The 15470-nt window shown below is 42.3% G+C and overlaps 1 protein-coding gene across 1 annotated transcript in view; it reads right to left on the bottom strand.

Moving 5' to 3' along the window:
• The window catches only part of LOC148035443 (uncharacterized), a 154517-nt gene that overhangs the window by 96298 nt on the left and 42749 nt on the right, over window positions 1-15470 (bottom strand). Inside the window, exon 2 of the mRNA XM_087677401.1 lies at window positions 3637-3708. Within this exon, the coding sequence (XP_087533527.1) occupies window positions 3637-3708 (72 nt within the window). The remainder of the gene's footprint in view (window positions 1-3636; window positions 3709-15470) is intronic.

Here is a 15470-nt window from a genome sequence, read left to right on the forward strand (position 1 = left end):
GAATAATTGTATATTATGAGATCAGAGGGAGATTTCATTGCCTTTTTTCAAGACGGGTTTGGGAGTCTCCAAAAAATGGAGTACAAGGACCAAAGATCCCAAGGACTATTCTTATTGGAGATCTCAACATATAAAGAGAAGCTTCTGAGGAGCAAGACAAAAACATAGGCAGAGTCAATGAGCCATTGGGTTCTTACAAAGTTTTTCAATACTACTCTACAGCTAGCTCATATTCACCCCATCGGCATGCCTGACATCCTTACGTTCAGTAGATTAAAGCCATCATCTCTCGTGATTAGAGGCAAGTGCCTCCCCTTAGTGGACTCCATGTCTTGGACCACCTCGTGATAGATATTCTTGCCTCAAGGAGGGTACATTGTCTATAGAGAGTCATATTGATCAGGATGGGATCCTATAGGCTAGCTGAAGGATCATCAAGAGATCATTTCGTACATATGGTAGCCTATACTTGTTCTTTAGTCGAGATGACATGGTTAGATGTGCTCATTTCTTTGTCTCATAGGCCATTTTGGTTTTTTGGAAACATAAATACATCTTTCTTTCTTAGGCTCCCCCGCCATGAAGCTGCATCTACCATAGTCGGTTGTTCTTCTTACATGCACCACACCTAGCAATGGTATCAAAGCAATAGATCCAATCTATTCTTATGCAGTAAAGAAGTAGCCCATCTCAAGATCTGCTATTCATAGCACAACAGTAACAGCAACTGTAGTACAAGAAACAGCTGAAGCAGCAACAACAGCTACTGAAGAAGAAGCATGAGGAGGAGGAGATGTCTACTTGCCAGCTCAGGACTGCTGCATGCTTCAGCAGCAACAGAAGAAGAAGTTTACCACTCCACCAGTCGTGTGCATAGTGGCCACTTGCAGTCCTGAGCAACTGCCTCAACCTGGATGTGCCACTCTCTCTTTGTTGGTAACCCTCTATTTGCACCACCTGAGCCGCCAGTCGGCTGCCTGATGATTGCACCCTGCCTTGGTCTCTAGCCTCCACGTCACTCACATGCTGCCTATCTCTACTCAACATCATTACAACTGTCCTGCCCATTATGCCTGCCGTCACACATCTTGAGGGTCGCCTTCTTGCCACACCTATGCCTCCACATGCCCATTAACCCCTTCTCAGTCACAATGCCATGTCAACATCACAAGCTCCTCCATCAACCTAGCCTAACACATCAAAGATAAGGCTTTTATTCTTAAATTTATTAAGCCTTCATTTCTCAAGGTGTAATCTTCCCTTCTTGGGTTCATACATCTTAGTTCACTTTCTTCGGAAGGAAGGGTCATTCACATAGGATTAGAAACTGAAGCCATGTATATGTATTACTCAAGCATGTATTTCAAAGCTATTCACACACAGATTGGGGCATCTTAAATTTCTCAAGTTCTATCATAAAAATTGGAACTTTTCCAATCTAAGCCCGAATCTTCAAAGTTTCATTAGGGAAACATTGGGCTTTTCACAATGACCATCAATTCTCGCCTCCAACTCCTCAATTTCACCAAATTTCACTACAAGAATTTGGGGCTTTTGTAAACAATATCCAAATTCGTTCGCATTGAGGCTTAATTCTTTCTTCTCAATCTGAGTCTTCTCCATTGCATCGGCCATCAGGATGTCAATTGAACCTCCCACACCACTGATTGTGAAGAATGCAGCAGTTGGACAACATGAAAGGAAACCAAGTGAGAATCAAGCTAGTGAACTACTAGAGAAATGACTAGGGTAAAGGGGCCAATGATGTTATGCCCCCCCAAGAGCAAAATCCACCCCACCCAATTTAGTGACAATTGTGCAAGAAACATGTACTATTTTAAACTATCTAATAGTATGACTGAATGTCAAGAAACTGAATATCAGTTCTCTATGTGCAAATTAATTGAATCATATAAGTTTTCAATTATTCTATATTTTCTAAAATTTTCAAGCACTACATTCCTGAGTGTCATTATTGTGACCTCTTACTGTCACTCATTTAAGAACTCTTATTTATAGGTACAACTACATGATTAAATATCAAAATGCTCCAACTTTCTTTATTTGAGAGTGTAAGATATATAGATTTTCACTACAAGAAAGAAACAAATGGTTCACCAAGATTAAACGCATTTAGCAGGGGCTTTTCAGATGACATAGTATAGGATCCTTGAACCTAAAGCGGCCCTGAACGAGGCATTGACTGACAAAGAGGATGCATTGTATCTTCCTCTGAATCAGAGCCCACTGGGTGCATATGGCAGATGTGTGCATGACAAGGGCCAGAACAGTCTGAATCCACTGTTGTAGAAGAGGAAAATGCAGGTGATAACACCTGGTGGGGGCAAAGGAAATGGAGAGAACTAGGTCCTAGGCTGAAAACCCTACAGGACAGCCCTATCCTAGAGCTTAAAACAACCTGATCTAGCTCAAGCAGTATGTAGCACAGAGTACCAGAGCTGCACAGAACTGCAGCCTCCATGATGGAAAATGCAGCATGTAATTGCTGTGTCCAGGGCTAGATGCACAAAAAACTGGACTGATCTGATGTTGGGAACTGCTCTGATACCTATGGCAACATGCTGCCCATCTGGCATGGCCTATGGGTCACGATCCTGCAACGTACTCTAAGTAGCTGCTAAAATCTGAGCTTAAGTATGTATCAAAAGACTGAAGACTAAAGACAGGATGTACTGACTAACATGATTGAGACTGTACATAGCTGGAAAAAAACTCTCAGGTCAGCCACTGGATATATAAAAAGCGGTCAACCAGTATGGTAAAAGCTGGCTGGACCTGCCCAGGACAATAGATGTAGTAAATCTGGACAAGCGAAAAATAGTTCCCTGTCATTGGCATGTTATAAAAGCCCACAATCAGTCCCATATTTTGTTCCAAGTGAGCGAGCTACTGTCCAAGGTGAGAAGTAACTTCCAACTGGCCCATTTTCAAGACCTTGTCTAATTGCCAATCCAAGTGATAGAAAATACTCAGCATACAAATCATGGTGATGGTGCGCTGAATGACTGAGGGTCTGGTTAGAAGCCCAAGCAATTCAAGCAACTCAAGGCTGAAATTTTTGATGATCTGAATTTTGAAGGGTGTACAGTCAAAAGGCTGCTCACCACATTGACACTGATAGTCAACAAATGTAGCTTGCCCAACTGCTCACCTATAATCACTATGCACCTAGCTGAATTGATAGCTGTTAAAAATTATGATCAGATTACAACTTCTGGTCTCCAAAAGAAGCCTCATGTCGATTACATTGCCTAGGAAATGCATGACTCTGCATGGATTACCTGCTTTCTAGTCTCCACTTGTTTCTGAGTTCAACCCATCGTAAGCATATCAATATGATTCTCATTAATTGGGCAACACTTCAACCTAGTGATGTTTGAAATCGATGCCCTGAATTAGCAGCAATCAATCCATCACGCCCTATTAATATGGTTGAAATGAAATCAAGAACAAAATTAACTGATAGCTTTAAACAAGCTTATTTCCAAAACTTTGAGATTTGTATAAAAGAATGCAAATGTACCTATCATCTGTACACTACGTTGCAACTTTAAACTCATACAATAAATATGCACTGTCAATACTTGGGTTAAGTATTGTTATCACACAAAGCACCTGTAGCTCTATCTCTTCAAAATTTGCTCCAGTGGAAATGTCCACTTCAGCATCAACTGCAGAGAAATTTACCTGCATAGGCAATGGCAATGTCAACAATGTGGGCAAAAACACGTCAATCAAACTCATCAAATTTTTTATGTGTGGCTACGTACAGTAATCAAACAGGAAGCTGACAACATGAATCTTCTAGACAGCAGCAGATATGTTTGAGACTCCAAAACCTTGAAATGAATGCTGGCTGAAAACTGTGCATTCACCACTAAGTGCCAAAAATGTGACCTAACGTTGTGAAATCCATTAGCTCTCAGGTGGTATTACCTTCAACTTATTAATAAACCAGTGCAAGAACACTCCTAGGGAGACACCACTCATCTTGATTTGATTCATACTCAGTGCTTAAGTTAAGGTTTTTTACATGTTGTACAATCACACCAAACATCAATGTGCCAGTTAACCTCTCATCTATGAATTTACCGTAATATCTACAATCCTTTTCCAAAGGTGATTGATACATATATGTAAGATCCCCCTCATATAACCATCTATGTAGAATGTTCAGCACCCAATATATGTTGACCACTTATTTTGTATAAGTGATAGTTTGGACTAGGTATGGTCACCATGTTAGGCTATTTCTTCAAATGGTATCAAAGCAAGGTTTTCTTCCACAAAACCTCAACCTTTGATCTGGAAGCCCTTTGGAAGAAGCAAGAATAATAGGAGGGCAAGATGACTTCGAACACATCTTCACCACATCATTATGATGCTCCCGAGCCTAGCACATCGAGACAAGTGACGGAGTGGGCTTCACAGCTTGCTCCTCCATACGACATAGCTCTGACTACCATGGAATCCACAAACCATACAGAGCGGGCTCTTGTTGCTTCTTCTTAGAAGGGACAATAAGGGAAGGGTAAACAAAATCAAAATTCCAATCAAAATCAAAATTAAAACCAAACTAGTGAGACCCAAGGAAACTCCTAGTCATCTCTAAAACCTAGGTGGCAGAATGTACCGAAGAAAAATCGATATTATCAACATTGTCAAAAGGCTAGCCATTTTGATAATGACTGTGGATCAAAGGCAAGAGGTACAACATCAAAAGCTAAGACTCAAACCCTCACCCCTTAGTCTAGTAATCCCCCAAATAGGGAAGGCAAAATGGTGACAACCCTCATCTAGTGTTCAACATGACAAGATACAATAGCCATCCCTCTAGTAAAAAAGCAATTATAGTAACACCCCGTCCACACTAAGGACAACTCCTCTCACATTCAAAATATATCAGACCCACCAAGAAGCAACACTGCATTAATCATTTCCACTGATTCACAAGAGACTAGTTTATCAAAATAATAGCCTACGTGATGTGTATATGTCCCAAGGCCAAATTACAACATCATCCCATACCCTTGACATAGAGGCCAGCAAGGCTAAAATGCAGCTAGGGAGTATTGAGACACCAAAATTTAAGGCATGCATTATTTTAATTAGTATGACACATGCCCCAAAATTCCCTATAAAAGGACATGTTGTGGACACCCATTCATACCTCTCTTTTCACTCTCACTCTGTCACTCCTGAGTCCTCTCCAAGAGTTCCCTTTTCATTGTCTTCCTCAACCAGCTGCCCATACCTCTTGGGCAGTGAGAGGCAAGTAGTCATTCAAGCAAGCAAGGCACACACACATACAATGAATAATATTTGTACATTCCAACAATGTATCCATTAGGTCAAATAGTGTCATCTTAGTCACCACCTTAAAGCAACATCCCATCCTAAAGTTACCGTCATCTACAATTGCGAAAGGCTAGGTAGTTATACACTAGCTAGGGGGGAATTGCCACCTTGCCTCACCCATTTTCATTGTTGTATATAGAAGTGTAGCACTACAACAACCATTTTTTATTATTCTCACACCAAATAGGAGGTTGACACTCTGATACCAATGAAACATCCCCCTAGGATCCAACCTATGCACAAGACACAAACACAAGCCATGCCCACAATATAGGACTAGAAAAGGAATGGACATCATGTTTAGGCCCTAGCCATACAACCAAATGGGCTCACCCCTATGTTGGGATACCAAAGTCATTAAGTGCATTATATCACATTAATTCCTATTTTGGTCTCCATTTACATCCCCAAAAAAAGGCTTTATTTGTGTTATTTATTAGTGTCCAAGCCACCCAAGACAAGCGGAGAGCCACCCTAGATAGTTCTATGATTCATGTGCCTATAAACAGGGCATGGGCATTGGTGATTGTACATCCATCCTCACTCTACTTATTCATTCTTTATCACTTCATTCACTCAATCACACTTTCAACCTCAACCCTCTACCACTACTATCCACACCCCTATCCAAGTGGAAACCTTAGTTCATGGTGCTGTCCAGCTGATTGTGACACCATTCAACTTCATTCTAGAGGTCTTCTTCACATCGCCATCAGCTCCAAACACTACAATTTGCAGCATTTTGAGTCCACACAGCCTGGCAACCTGTTCTTCATCATTTTCCACTGCTGCAATTGCTAGTTTCAATCCTCCTTCAACTAGTACTGTAGATAGTCTTCATTTCATTCTGTGTTTCCAAATCCTGCTACCACCCCAGCATCCAAGGGACAACTCCCACCTATCAGCCACCTTCAAAAGGCTACGTTTGCAACAAATTCGAGCTCCGCTCCATTGTATCAGATCCGACTCGGTTCCATGTATCAACATGATTCAGTGTTCATCATTCTTCATTCTTCCTATTTGTTCTTAAGTTTTCTTTGTCACAATGTTTATCATATACTTTGTGTTTCTCACTACAAATCCTACCATTTCTCAACACCCTGAGCCTGCAACCAATAGCATACCAAACCACACTCGCATCCAAAGAGCTAGCACCCCATACCACTAGCCCACACCATCCTAGTGTATGAACGACAACCATTGGCCCTAAAGTCTAAATTCGTAGAAATTTAAAAAATATATATTTATAGAGAGAGAAAAACCATCTTAATTTCATTCCAAAGGTGGAGGTGCTCTTTCAGGCCTATGAAATCCATGGTTCCCTAATAGTTCATCACCAACACATAATGATGTAATAGCATTTACAAGAATATATCTTGGAACATCTCTGCTGATGTATCCTACTTCATGGCCATTTTTGCATTCCACAAATATCTCTGCTGATGTATCCTACTTCATGGCCATTTTTGCATTCCACAAATATACAATTGGTTCTTGCACTCCTTCCTAAAACTACTTATTAGACCTGCTATGTTTCCTTGTATATATGACCTGCCATCTACATACAATTTCCGGTCCTCTGTGTGAGTAATGGCTCTATCTAAAAGAGAGGCTACATTGCGACACAAACGATAAATCTGCAATGAATTGTCTTGGATATCATTGCATTCTGAGTTGAAGAGGTAGCAAGCTGTTGTAGTTTGCTATCATGACCTTATTTCTTTTTCAAGCATTAGAAGTGAATGTAGATAATCTTAATTTTTCTCTAGAATAATATAAAGACAGCCCTAATGAATCCTTAATTGTCACAGCCCTGGCTATTCAATAAAGACACCAAGGGTTTGTTTTAATGACAGGGTGTCTATTGCCTAGATCTCTTCCTCTAGACCCACCTCTATTTACATTCACATATTGGTTTGGATCAATGACATCAGGAATGCTTGAACCCATAGTCTACACACTAAAGGAGTTAACAAAGAAGGGATAGCAGAATGTAAAGCATGTTAATCCACAAAAAGATGCCTTTACATTACCTTATTCTTCTAGCATTTTCAAGCTCATTGAAAGTGCCCCAAGAAGGCATTTATGCCATTTTGTATGACATTCTAGACAATTGTACAACATTCTAGACAGATGTACAACATAGAAGACATCTTCTGGCTCCAATTAGTCCTATAAAAGGGATCCGCATGCACACAGCTTCATCCCTATGCCCACACTTTGCCTCCATTGTTAGTCCATCCTCATTACCGTCTATTTTTTACCAGTCTACTGCTGACCGGAGGCCTCTTCACCCTGATTCAGCTGCCATGACCTGGTTACCAACATCCTCAGTGCTCATCTTCAACAAGTGGCCTGTCCAACTGCATTCAAACTCTTCCACAGCCAACTGACCTAATTTGCTGCTGTTTCCACCAAGCAACATTAGAGACAGCTGCATTTTAAGCCAACCTGCCCAGCTGCGACCTGTTCTCCACCTCACGATTGTATACAGCTTGTGTTTTGACTTGGCACAACTGCGTTTTTTATGTGTCACCTCAGGCTGATCTGCATTTTGTATATATAGCAGGTCGTTTTTCAGATTTATGTTATTTTGCATCAGATTTTCAGTCTCTCTGTACCTTGAATGGCCCTTGGTTGCTGCATTTCATCACCCTCAGCTCTAGTTGGCTGCATCTTTATCAGATTTGATAGTATCGCTGCACTCCAACCCGTACATTGAGGATGACACTCTCTGGTACTCTCCCTTGGCCTACTCCCACAAGAGCCAATGGTAGCTGGACATCTCCACTCCTTGAGCATCATACTACTATCATCTTCTTTAGTCAATCATTCTTCGGCTGAGACACCTTTACTCCAAGGAACCCATCATGCCTTCTCAAGCTTCTCCTTCACTAGAGGCCCTAAGGAGGCACCATGCTCTCAATGAGGACAACACACCCTCCACCTCATCTTCATCCACCTTACCAGTTGCTAAGCAAATGTTGGAAAAAGACTTCACAAAGTACGTGCATGGAGATGGCCCTACTACACTCCTATCTTCACTCTATACTCCATTAGTAATTGCATATTAATCAAAGTCAGTTGGCTGAGGCTGGCCACCTCTCCACTGAGGGAGAACATACCACATTCGGGTCAATTGGCAAACCCTCATCTTCATCTTAGCCATGCCCGACGTCAAGTTTGTATAATCTTTTGCCAAGAAAGTAATGACACCATAGCTTCATGGTGTGGATGTTTGCCAAGAGTTCCAAGTCATGTGTAGCATAATCTCTCATAAGGTTTGAGATTATAAGAGGGATATGCTATGGGGTGTCATTCTTGACTCAAAATGCATCCACTTGCAAGGAGACTAGACTCTAGTTTTTTTAATGACATCAAACTATTGAGCTAAAACACCCTTTACAGCTGATTAGCATTTTTTAATAGCCCCAAAACACACTTAATTAATGAAAAACGAAAATTTTATGCATGGTGAGTTTCAATGGTCCCCCAAACCCTAATTTTTTGGGGCACCCTTCAAATTCTATAAATTGACAGGTTACCCACCATTGAGCCTCATCCTTTTGTGCAAGTTTCTCTCTCTACCGTGCAAATTTCAACAATCAGCCACCTCCCATCTGCTGTCCAACCATCACCGAATGCAGCCCATCACTATCTAACCCTAAGCAGGCTGTTTTCAGCCATCGTCTTGCTGTTTGGAGGTCTCCATCTGCCGCATCATCATAGCACCTAATCAGCCTGCGTTTTCAACATCTAGTGCCAAGCGATAGACTATTGCCATCTCTCCCACTGAGCGATTGCTGCAGTACCTGCATTTTTGCTGTCCAATAGGCCATCTACACCAACAAACACCTCTCCTATTGTCACCTCAGTTTCCTAACACTCTAGTGATCAGCCTTTGGTGTTTCCCACACTCCGACTGGCGGTCACAGCACTTGGGATCTATCTCCAGTGGACGTCACTCTCTGACACTACATTCCTCTACCCTTGGGCATTCTGTACACTCTTATATTCATTTACAACATTCATTCACTTAAGGGTTTCTTCTATCTATGTTTGTCTCTGTGTCTAAGTTTTGCATTTTGCATTTTGCATTCAGGGTTTGAGTTTTGCTTGTCTCTGTCTGAGTCTTTATGTTTTAGTCTTGGTCGTACATGTTGTGTTTCCTCAATGCAAACCCTAGCATATCTTCACATGGTATCAAAGTTGGTGTTCTTTTAAAGAGCATCCAACCTTGACTGTGGAGGCTAGTTTTGGTGTGAGACTCACATGCGACTCAATTCTAAGTCATAATGTCTCAAACACCTTCTTCTAAGGATCCTATGACGCCCTACCAAGTTTCTCCATCATTGGAGGCTCTAAGAAAGCATTATGATCTCGAGGAGGTAGACGCGCCTTCACAATTACCATCTTCTTCTTCTCATTTTGGTCACCTTATAGATGAAGAGTTTGAGAAGAACTTGTGCATCATGTACAGTTCAGTTTACACTCCTCCAACGAATGCTACTGTTCCGTTTAGACTGATTGGTGAGACTGGCCATCTCCCTGATCTTGGAGGGACCACAACATTCGGTGCATCTAGTGATCCATCTTCTTCATCATAGCCAGGCCTTCTGTTGGGTTCGTATAACCATTTTGGGTCATATGAGCCAAAACCCTCTTTTGTTTCTCCCTTTGGTGTGCAGGATCCACATGATTTTCAGAATGTTAACTTTAATAGAGGAGGCTCTTGAAGCAAATACCCTCATCTATTTCATTTGGACAAGTAAACCACACTTCTCAACTCCCCCCCATTCCACCACTATCTTCTCCACATTTTGATCTACTCACATCTTCATTCCAAGATCTTGGACTGCATTCACTTTCTCTTTCTCCATCCCACCATCTCCCTACCCTCCATTCAGTCGACCTCTTAGTGCATTGTTAGGGGCAATGCCACCCTTTAACACTTTACCTTCCACCTACCCCCACTTTACCACATCCTTCCACTCAAGGACAGCTGTGATGGGCATCCACCTCACTACCCTTGGACACTCACAAACCCCCCCACACGACCTTTCAGATGCAAGGATATCCATTCTCTGCTAATGGACTATCATCACACATCCCTTGGGTCACTCCTACATAGACATTTCGATCCACTACTCCCCATATCCCTATCCTTCCACACTAAGCTCCACACGTAGTTACCAAGCCCATACCCAATCTACCCTTGCCCACATTTGAATCCGCTATGCACACTTCTCGTATGCATGGTGGACACTTTGGGATTACTTCCCAAGTGTACTCCACTCTATCTCCCTATCCACCATACCCCCATTACACACCTTCTCCATCTCCTAGCACTATCACTCATGTTGCAACGGCCAAGAATGCCTTCACAAATAAGACTCATTTTAGCAGGTTGAATTTCACCACTTGGTCGAACTTAATGCAACAAGTACTTGAATCCCAAGGACTTTGGGACCTCCTCGTTGGTATTGAAACCCTCGATTAGCTCACCCTGATCACATTTATCAATGGAGAGCCCGCAATGCCACAACCAATGTTGAGATAATGTAGGGGTTGCTCCCTGAGTTCCACTCTCAATTGCAACATTTTCCCCTCGCATTTGAGCGTTGGAGTAATCTCATTGACCACTATGTAGCTTGAGATCACACTCAATGTTCATATCACGATTTTGAGCTTCAAGAGTTTCCATTAAGGAAGGGGATAATTTGAAAGTCAAGTTGGCCAAATATCGACAATTACTAAGTTTGCTGCAACTGGCTCCCCAAAGTCTGACGACAATCAGGTCATGTTCTTCTTGAATAAGTTGCCCAACAAATACTTCCATTTTATCCAACATATTATCTCACTACCTAGATTGATGACCATCTATCAGTTCGAGTGTCGATTCTTGCATTATGCAAGGCTGCATGATCAAGTACACAAGAAGCCCTCCACACACATCCTTTCAAAGGCGCAAGGATTAGTCGCCTCTTCTTCAGGAGGGAAAATCAACAAAGGCAAGAACTCGCAAGATGCGAAGGTAAGCCAAAACAAGGGTGACACTACTTTCTCCAATAGAAACAAAGAAACACGACCCCTTTGGCAACAAATTTCTAAGAAAAATAGGTTTTCCATACATTGCCAGAGGTTTTTACAAGTAAAATGTGGCTGATTATATTACTCAAAAAGACTGATTACAATGGAATGCTCATGCTCGACACACTAGCTAGAGCTAGTGCAAGGTCATAAATAAGTCATGTGTACAAGCCTCTCAAGGCGGTTTGGGAAGGGTGGGGGCAAGAAGCCATGGGGGAGGGGGGGTGTATCACCATTTGGGGCTGCATGCTTGCATCATCAAGAACAGGTTCTGGCCGCCCCCAAGTGCGCATGAAGTGAAAACGGAGCTCCTGACGACTCGAGACTTGCCCTGCACCTGGTCCCATCGGTCGCAAAGGGAGTGGATGATGGAGATTCAAAGCTTTGCCAAAGTTGCCTCTTCTGAAAGTCTCTCCCTGCCAAACACCTCCTAATACCGCGCCTTCCAGATGTGCCATCCAGTAAGACTCCCCACGATCTTCCATACCTCAAAGCGGTCTGCTGTGAGCTCCAACACCTGCTGGATGAGTAGAGCCTCCAAGCCAACCACTACACACAACCCAGCCTCAATGGTGAAGATCGTGTCCTGCATCCCAACCTCATTCAATAGGTGACAGCCCTAGCTGACTCTTGTAAAGAAATACCCTAACACAAAAATATAAACAAAAACCGTATGACAAAGCACAGACTGATAAAAGAACACAGTTAGGGTTAGGGTAACTCAGAGACAATGAACACAGTGAATAAATGAAGTGATATGACTATTGAATATACGATGCTCATGCAGCAAACCTATGAGTTTGAGCATTAGTTCTTACGTTATGCAAGGTGGCATGATCAAGTCCACAAGAAGTTCTCCACACGCATACATTCAAAGGGGCGAGATTTGGTTGGCTCTTCTTTGGGAGGGAAAACCACCAATGGAAAGAACTCGGAAGATATGAAGGCAAGCCGAAACAAAGGTGACACCACTTCCTCCGATGAAACCAAAGAAACACAATCCCTTTGGTAGGAAATTCCTAAGAAAAATAGGTTTCACACACACTGCCAGAGATCGGGCCATGCGGATGAGGAGTGTCATACCAAGGCCCAAGGTCTTCCTCCCAGAAAACCCTAGCAAATCGCAACAATTGCCTCCACCCTGATTAGCCAATTCACTGGGGCTATGCCTCCTGTTGCTGTACCATCTGCTCCATTTGCTCCAATGGCTACTAGACATGTGGCATGTGGACAGCCTTAGCAGCCTATATCCTTCACGACTCCTAAAGCATTGGTTGATTGGTTTACTAGTGGCTCATCTATTGCACTTTATGCATCTATTCCTAGGACATCCATTGCATCTTATAGGATCACTTTCCCACCTCATCGTACGTGATGGTCTTTCTCCTAGAAGACCACAACAGATTGTTGCAGTTGCCTAGAAAACCACAATAGATTGTTGCAACTGCCTCCACTCCAGTTGGCCAGTTTAGTGGGGCTATGTCTCCCGTTGCTACATTTGCTCCATTTGTCCCAGTGGCTACTAGACATGTGGCATGTGGACAGCCTTAGTAGCCTATATCCTTCACGACTCCTCAAGGATTGGTTGATTGATTTGCTAGTGGCTCATCTATTGCACTTTACATATCCATTCCTAGGACATCCATTGCACATTCTAGGACAACTTTCCCACCTCGTCATAAGTGATAGTAGCCACACACTTAGCCTTACCCTTTTTAGACTTTCATTGCATACTTACATACCCATTGCATTGCACTTAGCTTTGCTTTTTTTTTTTTTTAGTTTTGTTATTTGAAGCATCTCACTTCTGTGCTTGCAGATTTTCTCTTTTGTAGGGTTTTGTATTTCAGTGTAGAGCTAATATGCAAGCTTTCACCAACTCTTCCTGAGCTGAAGAGTGCCACTCCTTTCTTAATTCCATCTACTTGGAGTTTTGCTCTTCTACCAGTATGGAGGCTTCTCGCCCTACGGATCGTGCAACATCTCTCTTGATGCTATCATGGCAGTGACTTCTATTCTTGCTTTTCCAATAGGGATACTTCATCATCTTCCTCCACATGGTTCTTGGCACCACATGAAGACCAACATCCTTAGGCTCCTCTTTCTTCTTCAACATCGACATCTAAGTTGAGAGGGGGTTCCTACCCTTCTTGGTATTCAACAAGTTTCAGCACTTGTCTTCGACATTAGTATTCTCCCCTCTCCCCCCCCCCCCCCCCCCCCGTTGTACCTTCCCCTATGCATTGCATGATTTCATCATCTTTGTACTAGGGCGCATGGACAAGTGAATAATTTTTTCACGAGGGACACTGTCCAAGTAGCATCTGCTGCATGAGCATTCTGACATGTAGCATACTATGCATTCCATTGTGCAAAGCACCATTTGATGGATCGTAAGCTATTTCCACCGGTGGATTACACCATCATTCTTCATCACCTTTTCCCTTATCATTGACATCCTCAAGTGGTTAGGTATACTTGTATTGTTTTGTGATGTGTTGGGTATATCATCCCTACTCCCATTTTTTACATCACTGTTACTTAATCGGCTACCACCCCTCAAATTACCTTACCACCAAAAAAAAAAAAGATTCAATGTGTTTCCATTCACTTCTGTAGGGATTGGTAGGCCACTGGGCAGCCGACACAAGCACTCTTTATCTAATGCCCTGTCCTCTCTGGGGTGACTACTTGGACTCCTTTGATAAGATAACCATTGCCTTGATAGACTTGGTAAGCTACTATGCAACCAACGTGCACCCTTTGTCCGATTCCATGGTTGCTTTGGGGTGGCATGCCTTGGGTTACAGATTGTCAGCCTTCCCTTTTAGGCTCAGTTTTGAGCCTAGGAGGGGTTGTTGAGCTAAAACACACTTTACAGCTGATTAGCATTTTTAAATAGCCTCAAAACACACTTAATTAATGAGAAACGCAAATTTGGTGCATGATTTAGTTTCAATGGTCCTCCAAAACCCTAATTTTTTGGGCACCATTCAGCATCTATAAATAGATAGGCTGCCCATCATTTAGCCTTATCCTTTTGTGCAGGTTTCTCACTCTACCGTGCAAATTTCAGCCATCAACCACCTACCATCTATTGTCCAGCCATCATCGACTGCAACCTATCACTATCTAGTCCTAGGCGGCCTGTTTTCAGCCATCACCTTGCTATTTGCAGGTCTTCATCTATTGCATCATCATAGCACTTGATCAACCTACGTTTTCAGTATGGTGCCAGGTAACAAGTTGCTGCCATCTCTCTCACTGGGCAACTGCTTCTACAATAACTGTGTTTTTGTTGTCTAATAGGCCGCCTAAATCAGCACACATCTCTCCTGTTGTTGCGTGACAACTCTACCTTGGCACTCTCTCATCTCGGACTGCAGCTAGTCTTTCTCCTCGGATAGGGTGGAAAATAACTTGATTAAGGACTAATTACAGCAAGCATAAAATTCAGATAAACTAAAAATGCACACTTTTACCATATAATCTTGGAGATTGGATAGCGTGTTGGTCCTAAAACTGGCGCCCCTTGCGGTATTTCTTTAACTTTTATTGCAAATGGATAAAGTACAACAGAGATCCTTTGACCTCCTCCGCTAATCCAAGTGCCTCATGTTATCAAAACTGACTAGCAAGCCTCCAAATCAATTTGTCCCTTGATTTGCTTAGGAATTGGCCTTCACCATGTTGCTTGAAAGACAAATTCAGCCCCGATTCTGAGATTACTTGGCTAGCTTGTTGAATCTCTTTGAAAATCCTCAAATTCAGTTGTTGGAATTCAAGTCTAAGGCCCTTAATTTTGAGCATGTATCTCGAGGTGGCTATCAAAACCCTAATTTGTGCTGTAAATTGGGGTTTACAATAGAGATTGACTGAAATCTCTTTCCTTGATAGGTCTAACTATTGGAAAATGCTAAGATAATTTGAGAGATGGCTGGGGGATGAGAAAGAATGTTGTAGAGAGAAATTTCAGAGTTTCATTGCGAGAAATACTGAAA

Source organism: Lygodium microphyllum, chromosome 5 (assembly GCF_053477565.2).
Source record: "Lygodium microphyllum isolate KBCC chromosome 5, Lygodium_microphyllum_v1.1.10, whole genome shotgun sequence".
Taxonomy (NCBI): domain Eukaryota; kingdom Viridiplantae; phylum Streptophyta; class Polypodiopsida; order Schizaeales; family Lygodiaceae; genus Lygodium; species Lygodium microphyllum.